Genomic DNA, 24140 nt, shown 5'->3' on the forward strand with positions numbered 1-24140 from the left:
CGATGACAGCTATAAAAACCAACGGAATGTCAAAGAGTGACGGATTTGACTACGAGGTGCGTTACGCAACAAATTCTATGTATTCACTACGTATTTCTCGTCCATAAAAATCTATCTCGTGCGAAAAGAATGCGATAAGAGAGCATGCATGGCATAAAGGATCTTATAAATTGTGCAGTAAGTGCTCCAATTTTTCAGGCGATACGAATATAAAATAACTATCAATGGAACAATAGGATGTGCTGCTTGTTCATCCGAAAAATGAAACTCAAAGTAAAGTCAATTTCAATTTCTTTCTTGTTTCATTTCTCCTTCTTCCTTCTTTTTTATTTTTTTTTAAATTTTATTTTAAAGTTAAGTGCTCCTCTCAAAAGGAAAGTTAAAATACAATCCTGACAAAAGTCGCGACGTCGACTAACTACGTTTGCGAGATGCGGCCTGTTCAACGTTCGACGGGGCGGCAAGCCGTTCCTCAAGAAGCGGCTCGGTTGCGGGCGAGCCGCGTGTTAGGATTTCTCTCGCTTTGTCTCTGTTCATCGGCGCGTCTCTAATCACTCCCCATTTTACGGTGCGACGGATAGGGAGGTGGAGAAGTGGGTTGGGGAAGAGGAGGGGGAAGAGAGGAAAGCTTTACTTTCTTGCGCCGGTACGCAACTATTCCCGATCGTACACGGGAAAACGGCGTATTAGTGTGCCGCGCGCGCGCCGCCGCGTCGTGCAGAAAAAGTCGTGCGCTTACTCAATGAGAATGAACCAATTAAAAGCTGCGCCATCACGCGGTAATAGAATCGTGGCCGTGCGTGGTACGCTTATCGCGCTATGCTTCCTTTTAAATTGCATCTTAACGACGACGATCGTTCTCGCGCGGGACATTGACGATGTCGTTGATCAAGCGGATTTGACGGGCGGAAAGATAAGCGTGTCGCACATCCTTGCGAGATTCAAATCGACGCTACGAAGAAGTCGTCGTTTTCCCCGCGTCACGTATCTCCTGCTTCGAGCAAATATCTGAAGTTAATTAGCGTCGTCGGGCGTCGGTGACTTCGATGGCGCTCGCTATAGGAATCGCCGGGAAATGATCGTTAAAACGGACCGCGTCGCAGCATATCGGCTTTAAAAAAAATCCACTCGAGACTCGGAAGGCCGTTCACCCTACGGTATAGGTCGGCGAGTTTTCCAACAGACGCCTGTCCGCGATAAACGGCGCGAATGTTTAATCGATAAACAGGTGTTTACCGAGGAAATTATACGTCGTTATTTTGAGCGTGCGTGCGTGCGTACGTGCGTACGCTCGCTCATTCGCGGATGCCCGGCGACGACGCGAGTGTGCGTGAGAAAAACTTGCCGGACAGTGTCGTTCCACTCGTGCTTTTGTCTGTCCCCCCCCCCCCCCCCCCCCGCGACGAAACGCATGCGCCTCTATCTGGAGCGGTGTATGTGAGCGACGTTTGAAAAATCACGCGTTCAAAGTTAAGGCAGATATTTAGTGATATTTTGCGAACGCACGATTGGCATCTTCTCCTATTCGACGATATAAACGAAAAGATACACCTATACGCCTGTACTGCGCGTGTGTGCGTATTAGACATCGCATCGTAGAGAAATTCGATCGTTGAATGTAGTGGCATGGAGAACTGTTAATGCATGCAACCGTGCATATCACGTTTTATTGCAATATTAGATCAGTATTTTAAATTTATATGTGACACGCTGTGCTGTGCGTAACAAGCAGGTGTCGGTGTCTTATTGAGCTTATAAAATATATCGAAAAGAGTAAAACGTGTGGGTAAAAGAATTTTCAAAAATTATATAAAGAAAATTTCGTGACTCATACAGTAGTGTATCCGATTATTTTGAAGAACTTCGATTTACTAATTATAAACTAAATAAAAAAGACAGGAAACATTTTAATATCAAGGAATTATTAGTATCTTTTTGTCTTTTATTTTCTCTTGCGATTATGATATGGTTTCATGTTGGTGCATTTAAAATTTTCGGCATTTGTTTGCAAAATAACTAGCAATTATTTTTTTAAATCTGTTTCTTTTTTGAACCGTCAATACGCGTTTTGTCAAACGTGGAAGTAGCATCTCTGACTTTAATATTAATTTTCTGCTAATGTGCAAAAGCGATAAATGTGGGACTGCAGCAACAAATTAGCAATTAATTAACACCTAATTATATATCATAAATCTGAGCTTGATTTCCGGTGGTAGGGGAGCTAGGTAACGGTGACAGTGATTGGTGGGACACTTATCAATCAATAGATAATGAGATTCGTGCTCTCTGCGTCCACGAGGACTTTGACCAGTTAGTACGCGCTATTTGCACGGCGTTTACGAAGATTTTGCTCGATCGAAATGTGTCAGGCGATCGGCCGGACGTGCCTCTTTCAATTGCAGAAACGTGCCTTAAACTCATCTGGCAGAACGTTTCGTGAAGAAATACCGTAACAAAGCTAGGAATTTAGCCGAACGATAACGGTAAAATAACATACCATAAAGAAACATGCCTAATAATACTTTTATTCGGGGAAAAAACGTTATTCACACATAAATAATTCCTACTTTATTCTACTTTCTAACTTGTTTTCAGGACATGCCGGGAGCATAAGTAAAATACACGTTGTAGATTTTTTATTCTTGATGCATTAGGGGAAAACACTGGAGCCCGTGCCTAATAGGAGGGGAAACTCTTATCGCGCGCCGCGCAAGACAGTATTGCCGATATTGTTAACGTAAAGCGACAGGCTTATCGGCATCGCCGAACTTGGCTTTCAGGCCAAGTATATGTGCGCGGCACGTTCGTTCGTTCGTTCGGACGACGATATTATTTACTGCCCACGCACGGCGCAAATTCAGTCCATGCCGCGGCAAATGTTCCACCAGTCTTACGCGCCGCGCGCGTTTTATGCCTCGTAGAGATAAATATCCGGCACTGGCACAACGAGCAACGGTCCCCTGATCGACTATCTTGCAACGGGCGTAAGAAAAAAAATAAGAAAAACAAAAAAAGATGAGGCATGTGGGCGTACATATAAACTCAGAAACTATTCACCTTGAACACCCACGCCCGGCTCGGATGTCCTGCAACTGCAGGCAGATCACCGCTGACGGAATAGTCAGTCGCAGAAATCTCCTGTTTGCTCGCGCGTGTCGGCAACTTTTATTTTCGCCATCGCATCGTCATATTCGATACGCTTAAATAACTGGAACGGTTAATGGAATTTTCGTCGATCACGTTTATATTTGGACCCGTGACCGAAATAAATTCTGAGCCGTGGTGATACCTAGGATCCTTTTGAGGCGTAAAAATAATTCTTTATGAAGTCGTAAACCATGCGATTAGAAAAAAAGTTAACTGAGATGCACTTGTAATCAAGAAATGCGCAGACCGCTCTATTAATTCTTCCCTTTCAATTTACCTAGAAATTCGTCGAAAACTGATTGCATGGATCATTTAAAATGCCTTGTCATTTTTTTAATTTCAGTTTTTTTGTTGTGTTTTTGGTGTTTTGATTTAAAAATGTGTGATCATCTCGATCAACAATCTAAATGATCCTTCTTCATCGATCTTACGACGATAAAGAGAATAGGCTAGAAAAAAGGACAGGAAACCATTAATCCGAACCGTTTAATCGAGATCGTCGTGCAACGATGACCTTAAGCTCGCTTTTATACGGTCCAGGAATCGCAACGTGATCTCTGATTTTTCTCAATTTCGTCCCAACCAACAAAAGCCCGGACCGTTTAAAAGATAATATGGAAGCGCATACGTTAGCGAATTCATTAAAACGAACAAGTAGAGAGCGTATATGAATCTAACCCGCGAGATTGACAGACGGAAAGTCGCGTCGTGTCGAGAAACAAGTATATTCGGACCGACGAATAAAAACAGAATCTTGGACAGGATCAGGAAGGTCGACGGAGGTTATCTCAAGTAAGCAGGTGTGGGACGATGCCAGAAGGAGAAAACCGTAGGTAGAGGAGAGATCTCTCGCGGCGCCAAGCGGAGGAGCAGCAGAACGCGCCAGGAACCATCCCGCAGGATCATGAAGGAGCGTTCTCGCCGGCAAGCCGGGAGTACGGCAGCAGGACGAGTGAGTGAGGGGAGAGTGGGGAGATAGAAGTAAACGAGAGAGAGAGAGAGTGCGAGCGAGCGGAGGAGACAGAAGGGAGACCAAAGGGGAGCCGGCATAGCAACAGAAAGACCGCTTCGAAACGAACAGCCAGTCGAGCGCGCTTCTGCCGGTTGCTGGCTGCTGCTAGCTGCTGCTGCTGCTGCTGCTGCTGGCTGCTGCTGCTGACTACGACGGAGCCGCTCGGCTTGTGTGTCGTGGATGAAGCGAGAACGCGATAGAAACGCGAGAGAGAACGAGATAGAGAATGATAGAAAGAGAAGGAGAGGCAAGAACGAGAGAGACAGGGCGAGAGGAGAGAGTCGCGTATTGATCGTGTCGCACGGGGGTGGAGCAACCGCCGACCGACTGGCTGGTCTGCCTTCCATGCGAGCCCGCCGCGAATCGCGGGGAAAGGGGTTGAAAGGGGGAACGCGGCAAGGGAGAAAAGGGAGACCACGCGCGCGGTCCTTCGACTAGGTAAGGACTTCTTCGTCTCGACGTACGACGCCTGGACCGGAGATGGCGAGAAGGTAGGAGGTAGGCGTGAGGAATCACCGAGCTGAGCAGACGACGATGTCGTCATCGTCATCGTCATCGTCATTGTCATTGTCGTCGTCGTCGTCGTCTTACGTTGGGATAGTCCTGGGTTCTGTAGGCACAGCTCTTTCCGACGCCGTCGATTCGTTTTAATTGCAGTTCAATCGTCTCTTTCCGGGCTCTGTCTCCTTCCGGGAGAAGAAAGGATCACAAATAATTGAGATCACTCAAACGATTGAAATCGGGAAGGGATGAAGAACGCTTAAACTTGCATTTAGGGCCGCGAGTTTCGTCATGAAGAGCATGAGGGAAAGCGCGCGCGGAGAAGCGCAGGGTGTAGGGATGAATGCCCTGGCGGTTTCCTCTCTCGGAGGCGCTGCAGTCGATAGCCGCTTGATGGGGGGAGCAAGGGCGCGCGAAGGGCGAAGGCGGGGGAGAGCCCTACGCGAACGAGGAAAGCTTCCCCGTGGCTGGCGCCCTGGGCGAAAAGGTATCCGGGATCGGTAGGGCGCCATCTTGAAGGTAGATACGTGCGGCGAACCCTTCGCCCTTCGCCACCTTCGTTGAATCGGCGAACGATGCTCGATGTCGAAGGGACGGTGGTTGCGGTTGAAAGGGTACGCGAGGACCACGGGTTCTAGAGAGCGATATCAAAAAGGGCAAAAGTAACCCTTTCATGAAAGGTTTCGACGAAGGCAACAGGAAGCGTCTGTGATCTGTGGATCATTAATTCTCAACTAATTTAAACTATGACATTTAATATAAAAAAATTATATCCAATATAAAAAAAATAAGTATTGAGACTATTTCTTTTATATTCCTACCGTTCTCTCCTTGAAGAAATATCTAAAAATAGTTTGAAAAGAAAGTTTGAATAAGAAAAATAGTTCGAAAGATAATCTTAATAAAATTTTGCCATATTAAAATGTGATTGCAAATATCGAAATGCTTTTGAACTATGTGTTGAAAATAACTTTACTCCGTTCTTTAATCTTCTTTCTCAACAGATGAAGTACATAAAAATGATCCCGAGAATTTTCAGAAGTAATCACAAAATTTTTTACAAGAATGTGAATTATTAGTTTCCACAAGATTGTGACTATTAGAAAAATCGACCTCGGGATGGAGAATGGAAAAAAAACGCTGTCTGAAACGCCGTTGCAGTGGACAACTTGAGTTTACGAGCCTTAACCGCCTCGTCGCTTTGTTTCTAAGTACCCTTGGAAAAAAATTTGTCCTATCGCCAAAGTATCGCTTTGCGGCCACCTCGTAATCATCCGATTACGACGCTTGGTCTCCTTATCTCTCTCTTTCTCTCTTTATGTTTCTCTTTCTCTTTCGTTGTATCATTTTAACGTTTTATCTCTCGGAATCGTTTTGAAAAATATATATATATATATGCCACTCACTAATCCGCGTGATATCTCAAAGAGGAAGTTTATACATGTACTGTATATGTACGTTTTGCGCCGCAGAGCTACTCGATTGAATACCATTTCTATATAATTATAACCGGAATTTTTATCGAAGTGAGAATGTGGAACTTGTGATAGGAGATATTAAAAAACGCGTCTCAAAACAAAATACTTCTAATCTATCAAATAAAGAGAACTATACGACACGCGTAATCTATATGTACAATAAACTAAAAACTAGAATGTCTATCTGTATGTTCCCTATTAACTCCTAAATCCTTTGGCCGATCTGGACCAAATTTAGCATAATTACTCTTTAGGCCCCTGCAGAAAATATAGGCTATCATGAAACCTGGCTATCCCACCCTCTCTCCCCTGATTTCATCCCCTTGACACTTTGTGATAAGCCCGGGCAACGCCGGGAAATTTTAGCTAGTTTTAAATATAGTAAAGAAATAAATGCTATAAAAAATAATGTTTCTAGAAGAGAATTGCATAGATCCCGCATCCCAATTACATTAAGGAGGAGACGTTTCTCGAGAGATGGCACGAATATTCTAAAAATCGACGATTTCTAATTTCCTCTCACCTTCGAGCGGTCCCCAATCGACGCTTGCCAGCACGAAAAGATAAGTCCACGGTTTTAGGAAGGAAGTTACGTCCTTTAGGAAAGAATTCGCTAAAGAACGTAAAAACGCAAGTGCGCGATTTAAAAAAATTCACTTATCTATGCAAAAGACAACTTCAACAACTTCGTGAAGGCTATTCAAAGATTTGAATAGTTGAAATTATTACGTTTCTCCAGATATCAAAAAGATGATCAGACTAAAGCTCAAGTTGACTTTAATATCATTTTTATTTCATAAGATATCCTAGATTTAATATTATATTTTAAATTATTAATGCTGAAAATTAAATTTTTGAAATAATACTTTTAATGCCGTGGTATTTAATTAAATTAAATTTAAATTTTTCTCTTTATTTGAAACCGTACTCTGCATGTGCTTTTAGGTTTATCGATATATCTATAATGAACGGATAAACTAAACAAACGCGCTGGAAAGAGAGAGAGAGAGAGGGGGGAGGCGAAGGAGAGAGAAAAAAATAAAACTTCACTTTTTACATTTCGCATTCGCTGTAGCATCATTTCGATCCACCAAACTATAATGGGAATTCGCGAGAATTCGCAGCTTATCCGCGAGAAGTCGTTTAATATTTTCATCAGGCGTTCCCCGACAAAAATCCCGCGAAAACTTGCCTTTATTCCCTCCTCATCGTCATCGTCGTCGAATCCGTGTATCGCGAGACGCCGCAACTCGCGTGCTTTTTTCCTCTCTCTCCTTTTCTTTATTCCTTCCTTTTGTGACGAGTCACGACGCGGAACGAGTATCTCTCTAACATTTCGCATGCACAATGGCGCGGGAATCTACGGGCAGCTACATCTCGGTTAAATATCGGACGTCTACCCAGAAGTAATTGCACCCGTAACCATAATAACGTTCAGCCTTATCGCTCGTATGTTGTCCGACGCAGTTGCATTCCGACAAGCGTACACTGGTTATTGGTATCAATTATCGTGGTAAAGTAACATCAATCTTTTAAAGCGATCTGGAAAGAAACAATCATCGCATGACCAAAGATGAAATTTATTTATTGATTATTCGTTGTACTTGGAAGATCGCGCGACCTTAAAAATCTCATAGAAAAATCGTGAAAGTGAGGATTTTTCGTAATTAAACTGATTGCTCCTTATACGCGAAATGTTTTATCTCAATTGAGATTGAAATGAAGTATAATATTCTTTATAAATTGGATTCTGCTTACATTAGAAACTTTCTAATAAAAGTTCACAAAAAATTTAAATGCCATGAAAGATAGTCTTAAGGTATCTCTAAATATCACCTCGAGAAAGAGAAAAAGGAAAAATTCAATCGCAGATATATCGCGGATACATTAAAAATGAATAATACCGGAAGACACCCCTCTTACACATTCGAAGGTCGAGTGCTCCCCGTGCGCTGCGCGCAGGCCAGTAAATCTCGCGCGATGATAAATCCATTAGTCGGTTCGCGAGTGCCGCGACGGGTATTATTCGGAAACGCTGCCACGTAAGCCGATAGACACGTTAACTCGCAGAGATCACCCTCTCTCTCTCCCACCCCAGCCGCCCCCTCGTGTTCGTTGCCGCGTAACGCGAGACGCGGTTAGAAAGAGGGAACGATGAATGTACCGCATCGACGAGACAGACGGAGAGCGCAACAGGAAACACGAGATCCAAGAACGGCGCACACGACGCACACGTATATATGCACGGTACGCACGCACATCGGCCTCGGCCCGATATCTATCCGAGTTGTTGCGCTCGCACGACTTGCACCGCTATTGTTCGCAGTATCGATACTTTGCTCTCGGTACGAAATCTTTTCGGCGACTCGGTACCGTAGACTCCTCGACGTTAGCTGAAGTATCGAGTAGAAAACCGAGTATACTGATGCGCGATCGAAAGAACTCAGGCGCCGAAAGGGGTATTCCCTGTATAAATAAAATATATATGCACAAAAGTTTCTCGATTACGAGTTCACAGATTCGAAGACGACAAACGGCGACCGATAGAGTAGTGACTAATAGGCATAAGTGATTTAAACCATGATTTTGGCGGCGAACATGTGTACCGATCGGCGTCTACGAGGATTAAGTACTGACAAGCGTTATAAAGATATCTTCGTATGCTCGTGTGCAGCATGTGGCAGAAGAGGGAAAGAAACGCCTGATTTCAGAAACATATGTCTGGTTCAAGTGATTCTAAGCCGAGAAGGTCACACGAGCATAGAATCGATTCAGAATTACGAAGTTATGACGGTTCTATTAAGAAGAATAGAGATACACCGGAAATTAAATGGACACATCGACCAATACAGTGTATTGGTTATTACTACTATCAAGCATTATCGGTACTGCTTAGCAATATTGTAAAACAATCTCATTAAGATCTCTTAAAAAAGATATTAAAGAGTTGTAAATGTAAAAAAGATAAAAATCAAAGAAACAAACAATAGTAATCAGTAATTAAAAGCTTTAGAAGTATCGTTTGCTGTCGTTTCTCATATATTTTCACATTCGTGTCCCAAACTAATGTTAAAAAATATTGAACATTATAGTAAAACGAATATTATAAAAATATTTTATCCTCTTCTTTCTCCTTATTTTTGCATAAATTTTCTGTATTTTTTTAAACGGGACTTATATTTTAGTTAATAAGAGAACTGCTTCATTATCACGTTCGCTTTGCAAAACTTAAGGGGGTATAAAAACATTTCGATTAAACGGACGCGAGAAGAAAATTGCGCGCTCAACGGTTAAATATCCAGCTTTCAGTGAGAGTCGCAACTTTGTAGGAGTTCCACACCGAATCGACGTTTATATGACTTCTCTCATTTCGAGCGGTTTTAATCCCAGCAGGGGTTGCAAAGTGACCAAGCATTTAGTATCGACGATTAAATGTGCGATAGAAGTACTATGATTCTCGTTTTTTAATAGCTTTTTAACAGCTTCTTAATAGCTTTCACAAGTTTGTTTACAGCTTTCTGAACACAGGTAAAGTGTATTCCTAATTGAAAATATCATAACATTTAGCCCGAATAAGAGGTCTGTGTTGTTAAAATAGGAACAAATATTTCGGATAAATAATTTCTTCGTTCTTTCGAGTTAATTCCTTTGAAATTTTCTCGTTAATAAAAAAAATCGAGAGTCAAGATTCTAATTCTCAATAGCGGTTAAAAATTGAAAGCTCTCTTGAGAACCAAACTTCACACAAACAGATATCTAAACTTTATTCTTAATTTCAAAGTCAATCGCCTGATGTAATTTGTTGCAAAAGAACAAACGTTAATGTTAAAAATAGCGTACGACAAATGACGACTTCATTCATTTCTTGTTCAGAGATCAACTTGAAATTGATCCGTAGATGAAGGGTGGTTTGTTCTAGATTCTAGGTAGCTTGTATGTACAGCAACCGATGAGAATGTATACCTATGTGCTCGTAAAGATAGCAAATTTGTGTGCGTGGATACGTGTGCGTATGTTGTTGCCCGAGTGTGAGCGCGCGCGAGTGTGGAGGGGTAAAATCCGGTGGCGCGATATAGGGGTGGATGTACGGACAATTTGAAGCCTCCCTCCCTTCTGTCGGCCGCAACCTTGCTGAAGGCAGCGTAATTTGAAAATTGGAGAGGTCAGTATCGGGAAATCGAGAGAGGGACGAGAGAAAGAGAGAGACAGAGAAATGCGGACGGCGAAGAAGCTGCGCCAACACTATACGCAGGATTAGAAAGAGGGTGAAAAGAATAGCGAGGAGCATTATCGCCCGACGTGTTGGTTTCCACGAATCCCACGCGACGCGTAGAGAGAGACACGGTTAAACACAGCAGCGGTATCAACTTGCGCTCATTCCGTGTCATTTAATTTTGAATAACATAAAGGATCGCAATTTCAATTAAATATATCTAACGCAAAGGGAAAATCGGAGAATTTTGTAGAATTGGGGAAAGTGAAACTAATTGATCAATTAATCAATTATAATCAATGGGCGCGTTCAGCAAACACAACTGTTGCACAACTGTTGAGTTCGTCTTATCAACACTCTGTGTTGATTTGTTGGTTCTAAAAGTAAGAGCCAATCACGTTCGACTGTTACTCAGCGGCTTGGTCTGCTGAACGCGACCAATGTCGTAGTTACAATTCAACTATTTAACAAAAGAAAAAGATACAAAAAGAGTCGCAATTAATTACACCGATTTCATTTCGACACAAGAGCGCGACGGATTAAATCTCAAGCGGAACGTGTCGTAAATCACGCATGGTTTGCGCACATGCGACATCCTCGCTCATACGATGAAGGAAATGGGTAGAAAAAAATGAGGTGGGTTCTCACGAACTGCTAGGTGGAAAAGGTCGGCCCTCAGCGACCGACGTCGGTCAGAGGAAAATCCCTTTCACTCACTTCTTTTTTTCTCCTTTGTCAAAAGAAAATCACGCACGGAGCGATTGCGAAGCCGATTCGGTGATTACGTTGCGGTCGCTGCGATTTTATTATACAAGGTTGCGGAAAGCACGGATCGTTGTTTCATCCTTCTCGTCGATCGAAATAAAAATTTGCAAACATTTCACCTGTTTTCAAAATTCTCTTACAAATATTTCTCATATTAAGAAAAAAGAAATTGGATTTACACATATATAAGCCACACATAGTACGATGTTGCTTAATGCGGCAAATTTTACGTCACCATCACCATTGTTTCTTTCGCGGCCCGCGGAAAAAAAGCGCGGGAGAGGAGATGCGTGGGAGGAAGGGCGGTTATCAGTTATTCGATAACTATCTTTCCCAACTTTGACGTTAACGATCTTCTCGCGCTTCATTACGCGCGATAAATACCGCCACTCCGTCCCTGTCTACCGTGCGTAAAGTTTGGACGCGCGCGCGCGCGCACGCACGAATGGCAACTGTTAATTGAGGCCGCCTCGGGTCGCGACCGCGCTCGCTGTATCTCGTACTTTCCGACCGGGAGAAGAGTACCGGCGAAGAGTTATACGACAAGAGGCGGTACAAAGCCAACCGCAGCCGCAGCCGCAGTCGCAGTCGCAGCCGCTGGTAACAATGAAACGCGCCGAGCGGACGAGGGGGCACCGCCGATATTATCTGCACGGGGCACCGTAAATACACGAGGCGTGATAATAACCGGCGCGCCGGGATTAACGGGGAAACTCGGAGAGACGAGAGCAGAGATCGAAGCTCGATCGGTTCTTGACGCGCGCAGAGACGGAGAAGGCTCGACGTTCTTCGTTCGCGCATCTCGTACGTTCGCCCCGCATTCGCAATCGCTTCGCAAATTGACGAGGATAATTGTTTATCGAGGCTCTCGCGCGTCTTGGGTACGCGCTAACTTCGATTCGCGACGTCGAACATTGAATCGGATTTTACCGATTTCCGGTTATACACTCGTGCAACTAAACCTACATGAATATATTGACCGTCGTAATTCTCTCGTTGGAAAAGAGAGGAATTTCAGATAATGATGATTAAATTATGTCGGGTTCTCGCTTCTACAAATGAGTAAGATTGAAGTAGAACGGCGGGAGGTGGAAGGTGGGAGGGGGAGGGATGCACTTAGCGTAGCGAGCACCGGATGGGTTTCCCATCTGGTTACGCTATTGGAATCGCGATTATTTTCTCGAGTCCTTCCGTATGTAGGACGGGCATTGGTATTTTTTTTTCCCTCCCTGATCGATTAGAATCGCGAGATTGCTTCATATATCAAGGGTTACATCGCGTCCGGATCGACAATTTCATTCCGCTCGATCCGCAATCAATCTATTGTCTTTCCCTATCTCGGCCGCGTCATCCACTTTTCCGATTTTCCTCGCGTAAACGTGAATTTGAAAATGAAACCGCTTTGTCATATAAGTATCTAAAGATCGCGCGAGATCGATTTCCCATCGCGACACCGTAACTCGAAATTCGTTTTTTCCGGATTTGACATGTTTGGAGAAGCGTTACTTTTGCAATTCTCTCGTCGCGCGTCGGCTCGACTTTTATTTGTCGAATTTTTTTTTATGTACCCATAAAAAATAATCTAGTATATATTTTTTGCTCGCTTGTCCACATATGTGGTTAGGTGATGAATTAAATTCACAGATAACATGTGTTTTAGTCTTTCAATTCTAATTATTTGTTGTTAACTAAAAACAACGGAAACTCTGCTATGCTTTCTCTCTCTCATTATTCTTGCTTCTCTTTTCTCTCTTCCCTTTTTCTCGAAAGGTCAACGTCTGTCGATATCGGTCCAGAAGGGTAGTGGTGGTGTACGTGGGGCGCGAGGCAAGAAGATGCCGAGTCGAAAATACATATATACGTCATTCGGTAGCCGGCCGGTCGAAGTCTTCAAATTGTCCGAGAGTCGCTGATCAGGCATCGGTCCAAAAACTGGCCGTGTCGCGACGTTCTAAAGTACACTGGCTATTCGCACTGCCAATCTCGTCTCGATGCAGACGACGTGACGCGATCGTCGTGTCTCGCGGCGAGAAATCGTAAAGTCTATTATACCTTCCCGATAAAGAAACGATATTTTGTCCCTCTTTGCGCTAAATTCTTACCTTACGAAAAATTGTAATAATAAAATTTCTAAAATTTCTACACGAGCAATCAACAAAATTTAAACATTATACAGTCGTCGCAATATGAATTCCACGAGTATAAATTTTGATACTAGAATTACGGAAAATTCTGACTCATCTGTATCCCGCTGATTCTAAAATCTAAAAAATGAAAAAAAAAACGGAAGAATAGAGAGGGAAAAGAAGATGAAATGTATGTACGTTCGTTTCTCCTCTAAATCGAATGGCAGACAATTGTTTTTTGCCATGCGAGAGAAACAGAACGTGACCACGCACTGCTGTTCTCGTCATCGTCACAAGACAACTCGAGCCTAGTATAGCAGGTCGCGGGTGCCTGCCTCCGTTTAAAAATACGTCACATACCGCCTCCTCCCTGCTACTCTCGCTTCCTTCTTCGTCTGTCTTTTTTTTCTTCTTCTATCGCCTTTTTTCACGCGTTTTCTTTCTTGCACGCATCCGGCGGGAGAAGGCGAAAGCGAGAGAGAGAAAGAGAGAAGACACGTCGATCAGCAGCGTTCAATGATTCACGACGAAAGAGTATTTTGGAGCGACGATCAATAGCGGTAGTTTCGAGAGCTGTGATCGTCAGCCAGCTGAAACGCGCGCGCGAAGGATTTCAGACTCCGTTCTCACGATCTGCGAGATAGAACTCTCAGTCGCACCTCGCCCGGAACAGCCCGACTGTGACGACAAATAAGGCGGTCTGAGATACTACAAAAGATCGCATCGCGAATAAAACGTTATCGTCCGGTAAACAGAACGAGGCTTGTAGCATTTAAAGACAATGCGATCTATGAGATCTTTGCTCGTAGAAACGGTACGTGCTTTATTTTTCTTTTATCTCGCAAAAGATACAGAGATAGATCCTGTTTATGTGTACGTATGTTACGTTATGACATTTATATCTATGAGATATCTATTTTTCCGTAACGGTAATAATATCTTTCAATTATATAAATTATTTTAAGTATTACAGGAATATTCAAATGTACACGTTCACAAAATCTAAAGTTTCACGATGTAAACTTTTAATAATTATCCGACTTTATCGTGAATCCTATATACTTGCGATCTATTCAGCTATTATACTTTCGCAAATTCGAAATTGTTGCGAGCACATACGCAAACTGCGTGTAGAGTATCTCGAAAAGCAGAAGTTCTTCCCCACGCGAGTAGGTCGAGGATTTCAGTTGGCCTACTCGTAACAACGTCGCCGGAATTGAAGCCCGGACTCATTATCGCGTTAATCAACGATTTCCCGATGTCGACAGACCGCGAGCGAGGCCACTTTTTTGCATCGGGATCGACCGCGCCGAGTTAAACATCGACGCCCTTCGGACTCCGACGGGGAAGAGCGATTAATTGTAAAAGATAATGGACGATCGATCACGCCGGTAATCGCCGGTTTGGTAATCTTACGTGCAACGCCGCCGGATAAAGGGGTTATTCGTTTCCCGTCGATTATAGACTCCCCTCACGAATTTTCACGAACGCAAGTCCTACGATTGGTCGAGAAATGTATTTATGAGGGATGAACATTTTACGGGGTGAAGTATAATGTTACGTATCCATTTAGATGCCTAAATACAGCCACCTGATCAAGAGATGCTGACCCGATTTTTTTTTCATCTATCTTAGTATATTCTTTAACGTTTAACGTACGTTTAATTTCTACGGAAGAGTTTATTAAATGATGAATTGCTTTATGCTCTAAATGCAAACGTGCCTTCTAAAAACAGCTAATGTTGAGATAAATAAAGATTATATCATATATATAACCACTCTAATATTTTTCGTTTAAAAAAACATAAATTTCTCGGCTTAAAAGAAATGATCTCGGTTTGCCTAGTTATGTAATAGGAACTTATTCGGGACGTTATTCTGCACAATGTCCTTTCAAATAGTAATAAAATATAAAATGGAAGCTTTATTTCGAATTGTACAGGACTATATCGATCATGCCGTCCTTACCTCGCAGATTCCTCTTCGCTATCTCTCCTCAGTCTTAATTATTAATTATCTTGATAAGCACGCCGCAAAGTAAAATTCCGCTGAAGCAAAGTTCGCGCTTGAAATTAAATGAAGAAGAAGGCTTTTATTATCCGTTTGCACCTCGGGAGTTTAATCTTCCGAAAGTCCTTCACTTTCAATCGCTTCTAATCCGAGGACTATTCGTCTCCCGACGTTTCCGTTAGGAAAATCGATCGGGAAATCCCGAGTAAATAAAAAAAAAACGACAATCCGTATAGTTGAAAGAAACTACGAAAGAAACTACGAACTAACACAGCCCGCGCAAGCACGATTGACACGCGACTCCTCGATAAGATTTTTTATCTCTCCGCGTGTGTGCGTTGCGGTACTCGGATCACCGACACCAATTAACATCTCGCACTCGCGACCGACGCGGGAAAGAGCAGCGTTTATTATCCGGCGGCGACGTCGGACGGCAGCACGCAGCACGGGATGGTAGCGCGGTCGTTAATCGAATCATATTGCCAAGCTAAATGCGGACGTCGTCCGCAATTGCGGCATCGTGCAGTTTCCTTCCGCCGTCGACTCGTTACGCGCGTCTCATTATCGGACAACGCTACCGGAGGGAAAGGGAGTGTAGTGGGAGGGGAGGATGAAATCGGCGTGCCGCGCTCTATTCTCTTTTCACCTAACAACGGTGAATGAAAGCCCTCGTATTCGGCGAATGTACGATATACATTACCCCCCCGAATAGTCGAGATACGCGCGCGTTCGCCTACGTCGTTCAATTCGCCAGCACACACGTTACAACTGGACGCGGGTTTATGGTATCGTTCTTGCCTTGCTCGACAAACGTGCGGAGCAAGAGCGCGACTTGCAGAAAAGAAGATAACTTCCGGCAAGAGATGCGCGTTCCGTTGCGAACAAACCGCGCAATTGGTAACTTCCGTTTCATCACACATGATAATGACTTCTAGCGTCTTTCGAAGACACCAGAAGAATCTCTTTTAGAATCCGAATAAAAGAAAAGGAAGAATTTTTTAAGGTGACTAACGTTTATGGAATTAACATCTTTATAGTGCACTGATGTTTATACACGAACACGGTTTATGGAGTAGTCGTGTTAAGGAAAACAGCAACGTACCGAGAGATGTTATCGGGATATCCCGCAGTAACGTATTGCATCCGAAGGCACGAAACTGACGGAAAAAAACGACAGTTTAACCAGACGTAAACGTCAGTTGTCAAAGGCCGGCGCGCCGTAACTTACAGTTACACCGTTCGCATTTTTTCCTCGTAACGCTCGGCCGTCGATGTTTTATAACGCGTATATACAAACGTGTCGAAGGTCAGGGATTAAAAAAAGATAGAGAGACACGTGCTTTCTCTCTTCCTCTTCTCTGTCTCTTATACACTGAACGGAAATAGATATATCAAATACTGGTTTCGCTCTCTAATAGATATTGCTTCTATTCCTACTTAAGACTGAAATAGTTTGCGTTACTATTATTATAATATATAGAAATACACAGATAAATCGTTTACACCGATAATATTGTCTTTTCGATATTATTGTCAACGCGCTATACGCAGTATAAAATGGTGTTAAAAAAATATAATTTCGAGCCTAGCGGTCTCTATCAGAGCACGTCAAATTATCGTCTCTTCATCCCTGATTAAGTACAAATACGACAACCTGACAAAAATTCGGCAATATTCGAGATTTCATTGATATACCCCTCGAAATATATTTCTCCTAGCTATTAATCACACGGATTACAGCTCCGACAAAATTGATGATGTCTGTACGAAAAAACCGAGAGCGCTGGTCTCAACCAAATGGACAACATTTCGAAAGTAATTTGAAAATAATTTGTAACTTTTAGTCTTATAAGAAGAATTGAGTATTATTACTTTCTTGTAACAACTTAAAACTGTATGTTCGTTGACAAATCGGCAAGAAATAGCCAGTTGTTACTCAGCTGTGATCTCATGAATATATGACGATACAGATTTAGATTAGTCTGATCAATTGTCTCGTTGTCCTTAGTATTATTAATGAATAACATTGATAATTAGGTTTCAAACGCAATAGTTTTTTCTTTTTGCCAAGTCGATTAACTATGTTGCTAAATTATTTCTCCGAAAAGTTACGTTGTTCTTGACATCAAGCTTTTCCTAGATCGACAAAGTCCCTTTCTTCGGCATCATACATTCCAGACGGAAGCTCTCGATCAATGTAGACCGCGAAATAACCCGCCTCCCCACGCTCTTAAACCGGCAATCCGTTCCGAAAATTCCCGCTATACCGTCCGAGCCCGCACGTGCATCATCAACCGCGAGGTGGGGAATGGAGGAGGGGGGGTGAGAAAGGGTAGAATGACTCAGAAGTGCGTTTTACTCACATTGTTGCTTGTGCCTGGACTCCATGAGCATCATTTGTTCGTGTTTGTGCCACCCAGCGTCGGTAGTGTCGGTGCCCCTCGCCCCCGCGGAGGGTGGCTGGACACCCCCGCGTGCCCCACCGCCCCCGCCATCGTACTCCATAACGGCGGCGGCACCCTACTCCGCCCTTTCGCTGCTGCCCTCGGCAGTCCTCAGACGCTCACAACATGGAGCCGGCCCTCTCGATGCCGCACGATCCCTCTCTATATTTCTTTCCTCTCCTTGCGCGCTCTCTTTCCCTTTCTCCCTCACTTTCCTTCCTCCTCTTCTATTTTTTTCTTTCACCTTTCGTTTTACCCCTTCGACACTCGTTCGCCTTCTTCACCGCGATTCCTTTCAGGAAATATCAGCCCGATCAGTCTCCGCGAGAGGGGCTATTCCTCTGTAGGGGAGAGAAACACCGGCGATCCGGACTGGAGAACATCGAAACAACGTCCAAACAACCGTGACGCGACGGTATCCTTTCGCTCTCTTCTGCCGCCACTGTGATCGTCGCGTCTTCTTCCTCTCCTTCTTCTTATCCTTCACCTGACGATACGGCTTCTTCAGGAGGAGCACCTTAAATCTTTCCTCGTCCGAAGATGCTCTCGAACGTGTCGTTTCTCGCTTCTCTCCGGCCAGGGCGCGTTTTTCTCGCTCTCATACGAAAAATAGCTCTTATTTACACGCTCGCGAATCACTCTCTCTTGCCTTCCTTTTATTTATATATTTATATATATATTTATATAAGTATATGTATATATATCTTTCTCTCTTGTGCTTCTCTCGTTCTCTTTTTCTCTTTCTATATATATACATATATGTATATTGTATGTATATATATATATTTTTTTTTATCTCTTGCACGCTCTCTTTCTCTTTCTTTCACGCTTTGACTAAAATTTTACTAGCTTTTGGCGGTGATCTGTTGCACTTTCCTTTCTTCTTCCTTTTCCTAAATATATGTATAGTCAGAGGGTTCAGCCTTCGTTTTCTGTTTGTCAGCAGGTGCGTATTTCGAAAGGGAGGGAGTAAGGAGAACGAGAGGGCCCGTTCACTTCGCGTGGCCGTCAGCATCCATGCTTCACCGGCGGCGGGACAACGCGACGACGATACCTGAAATCAAAAATATATAAAACGTTAATACGTCAGTTGCGGGCAATTTGCGCTTGGAATTTCAAGCATGTTATCGCCGCATATTTTGCATTCGTATTAGATATATCGCGCTACTAGTTCGATCGAAATCTTAGCTTCGGCAACGAGAATTCTAGCAACTAAACCCGATTATAACGCATTACATATTCAAATAAAATTAGATGTATATACGTGCACGCGTGTATGCACACGCGTATGAAAAATCGAAGCAGATTTCGCGGATTTAATCTTGGACTGCCTCGGATTTCTAAAATCCGAATACATAAATATCGAGACGTCCTATCTAAACGCCGTGGCGCACAGTACAAGGACGGGGAGACGCGCCATCATAAATTAACAATCCAAAAAATAGCGAAACGGCCCATTGTCACGCGATATTGAAGTACGTTTTGCGCCCTCCGCGTATATATGTTATATACCATCGTCGAGAGAGAATCCCCCTCTCCCCTCCCCGTAACCCCGCGAGAGTGGCAACTAATTCCCTAATGCAACAAAGTTCATCGGTTTCAAGTAGCAAACTAGCAACCGTTACATTAGCACAGATTGTTGCAAGCCGGCGGCGCAACATCCACCACCGAACCGCCACCGCCGCCGCCACCACCATCACCACCACTACCACCACCTGCAGATGTCGGTTCTCAGATGTTCGATTACGATTCACAACGCCCCGCGCGATCGTACTCTCTGATATCTCAATAATTCATCGCCGCCCCCTCCCCCGTCCCATCACGGCTTATTATTATCCCCGATTGCATTCTTTCTACGGATTGCGCACACGCGAATGAATGTACGGCCCGTCATACGCGGGGCATACACATCCATGCCGTTAAGGGAGAAGATCGCAGAATAAAATTCGTCACATAGTAAAATCTGGGATACGCCTTTAAATAGCGGATGGGGGTCAGCTTTTTGCGTGCATCGATCCGATCCGTGTGGTTGCGCGCTTCGCGCAGTGGCGAAATTTCGCCGATGAAGACGAAGTTTGGGGCCCCATACGATTCTGCGTAACGTTTCATTCCTTTATTTTTCTCGGATTATTTTCAGAAATAATAATTATATACGTCAAATCTCTTTATCCTCTATTCTTGATTTACCTGACTGATTTATCTTGACTGTGTTTTAACAACCCGAGCCATGGAATTTATTGTTTTATATATTTCGAGCCGTTCTGAAATTCAAAATGCGATAATTTCAAAATGCGATAATTCTAAAAATATCATTTCTAACGTGTCTGGACTGCACGACTCTTTGTCAATTTTTTAGTTTTAAATATATATTTATAATATAATATAAAAAAAGAGAGCAAATATATTCGACGGAAATTACGTTAACAGCTATTTATTAATTCAATCATATTGAAATTAATTTTAATCTAAAAATTCTTTCTCTCTCTCTCTCTCTCTCTCTCTCTCTCTCTCTCTGTAGATTCTACGATTGCCGGTTTACAGAATCTTTAAATCTGCCATTGGTTCCGCGAGTTTTAGTCGCCGGTCGATCGATCTATCTTCTGTGATGTGCCGCAGAAAATGACGGCAAAAAGTGGCCGAGAAAAGGTCCCGTCGGCACCTCCCGCTGTGACATGAATGGCGATCACGGTTGACCCCCTACACGCGAGGAAAACCCCATTTTAAAGCTGGTAAATCGTGATAGCGCGTCCTTATCTGGAATATTTAAGTGTTCCATCAGCGTACCCGGCGCACGCGCATGGATGACTACTTATATGTATTAGGCATCGAGAAAGATACATTGAAGGACAATTGGAAATATGGAGGTCATCAACCTCCACCTGATTCTGTGACCGAAAAATAGATCGGGGATCCATATAAATCACAATATGACTTTTAACATACTTAAAAATGTATTTTTAGAGCCGGTTTTTTATATTAATTAAAAGTTACTTCTAATATATCTTATTTTATTGACGACTGATGATTGTTTGCGTATCTAAACGATTCTTAAGCAATATCCAATACCTACATCATACTAAACGAATGTAATCTTTTAGTAAGAAAAATTATTTATAATTATTTATAAATAATTATTTATCTTTTATTTCATAAAATCATTTCAGAGAAGGGTAAAGAAATCTTGCTAAGTTTTAAAAAAGTTTCTATTCCTTCTGGAATATAAGAAAATAATAAAATCCGTTCTCTTTCCAATGCGTAGAGCTAATAATTTTACGACTCACTGCGATAATCGACAATCGATGTAATGATGATCAAAAATTAATATTCCAAACGCAGTCGATAAAAGTGGAACAAATGGATTCACATAGGCACGCAAGTAACCCTGCGACTGAATATTTAATATTGCCGGAAGTCACGTGCGGAAAATCATGTCGAACGTCGAGAGAAGCGTATCGCCCTTTTCTTTCCCCTTCCACCCCGATTTTCCCGCGCATGTATTTCGCCTCGCAGGTACCTTCCACGAAGCAACTTTACGATATTTAACGATCTCCATGAACGAGACCGCGTGACACACGAGAGCCCCTTTGAGACGTACAAGCATGCCGTACCTTTAAACGGACGCACAAACAAAAAATTCGGTAAACACAATCAAATGTTTTCATCTAAAATGCGTGTACGTGTATATGTAAAATCCATTTTTCAACAAACATATCAATTCTGCATTTCAATCAGTCGTAGCAATATTATCTCTAATTCGTATTTATTATATAGTGTAGCCGTGTTACCTTCTTCTTTCAAGAAATTTGTAATATAATATTTATTATAGTGCATTCAAAATTATACAAAATAATTAATAGTTTAAATAAATTATTAAAGTAAATTTTCATTAATTCAATAAAATAATAGATAATAATTATTGCTTACATATATCTGTCTTATATTTTTATAGTCACCTATTATTATACCATAAAATTGCAAATTTCATTTTTATAACACACGTGACTTGTGTTCTTTTTTAATAACCAATCAAATAAATCATACAAAAAATATATGATGCAATAATTCGTTTAGGGATTGTCTGCGGTGATTAGATTTATATCTTTATATGTATACCTGCAGTTTTTTAGAAACTCTTTAAAACTTATGATAAGAATGAGTGAATGCATGGATTTAGAAAATAAATCTCTTTTTTTTGCTTCTTTAAAAAATTGCTTTTTAATCATACCTCTTCTAGAACAGAAATTCCTAACTCGAAGCTGATTCGCTTTGCAATTCCGTTCTCTCACACACGCAAGCACCATCAGGTTATCACATAAGTTGTCTCAAAATTGTCGTTCCTGCTTGATCAATATAAAACTAATTTTCCTTTAATAAAAGTAATTTAAAGACATTACTTCTTTTATCTTTATACTTCTACTTTAAATATTTGTACCAAGTCGCCAATTCTGTTGAAGTATATATAGTGTACTTATAGAATTAGGTAAGAAAATCGCCGGTTTTTATTAAAATATTTGACACTTCGTCAAGAAGAAATTCACACCAAATCATTCAAAGATCCGCAAGTAAAAATCGCGACGATACAAATTTCTGAGACGTCCTTTATACATGCAACATTTTCGCGCGTGTAATTTTTTATTTACACATTAGCCTATCGTAAATTTCGATCGACAACTCAACAACATCGACGGACACACTGACGCGGACGGTTTCGACGATCGATCTGAGGGATTAAAACGCGGGCCGATTCGAACGCGGATTTTCTCCGTCGTGACGAACATATGTTGCCTACGTAGCCACGCACGTAGCCGGGAGCTTTTGTTCACGGCGCGCCGCCGATCGATCCGAGGGATCGTGCAACATTGTGCTCCATAGAAACAGAACGAAGCGCTCAGGGTTTGGGCCAGGTGGTCTTCGCCCTTCCCCACTTGACGCGGACGGTGGAACGGCGGTTGGGTAGAAACGCGAAACCCGCGCGCACGCATCAACAGCTGTTCCGCGTTTATCGACGATCCGAGCAAGAAAATCTACGATTCACCGTCTCGTGCACGGGCTGTACGGAGACCCGTCGAGACGGGGTAACGAATGTTTACGATGTTACGCGCCGATATGCCAGTGGTATATTCGCGATATTGCAGCACTCGACACGCGCGCGCACAACATGACGATACTAAGTTAAGTTAAGCCGTCGAGCTTTTGCGGGCGTATCCTTTAACGAATTTCGGCCAGACGTTCCCTTCGGCCAGGGTATCGCGGTAAAAATAATTTCTGAGTCGTAAAGGATCGTGAGCCAATAATCATGGAATATTTTGTGTATTACTTTAACCATCCTTGTTAAATCTCGCGTGTTAACGTATCATCACAGAAATCACAAATCCCTTCTGATTTGCACTATGATACCCGATACCGCGTAAATTTCGAGGTTTGCGGTGTTTTAGATGGATTTGCATGAATTAATCAGAAATTCACGATAATCACGATCATTTGAACAAAATGTTATTTCTGTGGCGAATTTTAAGATCCAGTATTGAGGAAGTTTAGTTAAGATTGAGATCTCTTCTCGGATTAAGGTGTTAATAAAGAATTTTAGAGAAAAAAAAACACGATATCTCTAATTTGCTTTGAGATGACGACCCAAAGATTTAAGTATCTATATCGTCGGAAAGAATCGTCTTTAAAGCATATTGGATATACAGCGTATCTTCGATAAAATATCGCAAGCAATATACTTTGCATCATTTTAATGACAAATTCCTTAGAGTCCATTTTTAAAATAAATTTTTCTTTAGTCGAAACATCAAGAAAAACCATCGTTTATTACATCCTTTTAATTTTTTTCGCATCATATATCTTTGCAACTACACCTTAAATAAAAATTCTACTGCAATAAATTTCACTTGAAATTAATTGAAGAATGCAGTTTTATTACTGCGGAAGTTCCGTGAAGTTTATTCACGAGAAGCAAGTCTTTTGTCGATCGCTTATATACGAGAATCAATGCCCCGACATTTTCACTAAGAAGAAATTGATTCTAAATTGTTCGAGGAAAGTGTTTGTCATTATAAAAGGATATCCAATGGTCTCGGGATACTCTCCGTGAAAGGTGGCGTGGTATCTCTTGTTTTCAGTACGGCGCTCATCGAGCGGATTTGCGCGTTCAACAACTCCGCACGCGTTGCGACGCAGCGGGAGAGGTCGTACGGTACATCATAATTAATGGCTATTATTATCCAGACATTCTTCGCTGCGCTAATAATAACATCGTCGCCCACTTTCTACGATCTATTTCTGTCTACTTACGTGTACTCCCCGCGAAACGCTCGCTCGCTCGCGCGCGCTCATATAAAACGGAAGTTTCGAGGCCGTCATTAACGATTTCACGCTCAATCATCGATAAAACGTGAAGAGACGTCAACTCTCTCTTTCTCTTTCTCTATAAATCTTCGT

General features: G+C 42.4%; 1 protein-coding gene across 1 annotated transcript in view; it reads right to left on the minus strand.

Annotated features, from left to right (window-relative positions):
- The window catches only part of LOC112455650 (serine/threonine-protein kinase minibrain), a 58011-nt gene extending 39587 nt beyond the window's left edge, over nt 1-18424 (minus strand). The window contains exon 1 of the mRNA XM_025017694.1: nt 17616-18424. Coding sequence (XP_024873462.1) covers nt 17616-17757 — 142 coding nt within the window. The 5' untranslated portion in view covers nt 17758-18424. The remainder of the gene's footprint in view (nt 1-17615) is intronic.
- Nucleotides 18425-24140: the final 5716 nt, after the last annotated feature.

The sequence above is a fragment of the Temnothorax curvispinosus genome, unplaced genomic scaffold (assembly GCF_003070985.1).
Source record: "Temnothorax curvispinosus isolate PA1 unplaced genomic scaffold, ASM307098v1 QBEX01006316.1, whole genome shotgun sequence".
NCBI lineage: Eukaryota > Metazoa > Arthropoda > Insecta > Hymenoptera > Formicidae > Temnothorax > Temnothorax curvispinosus.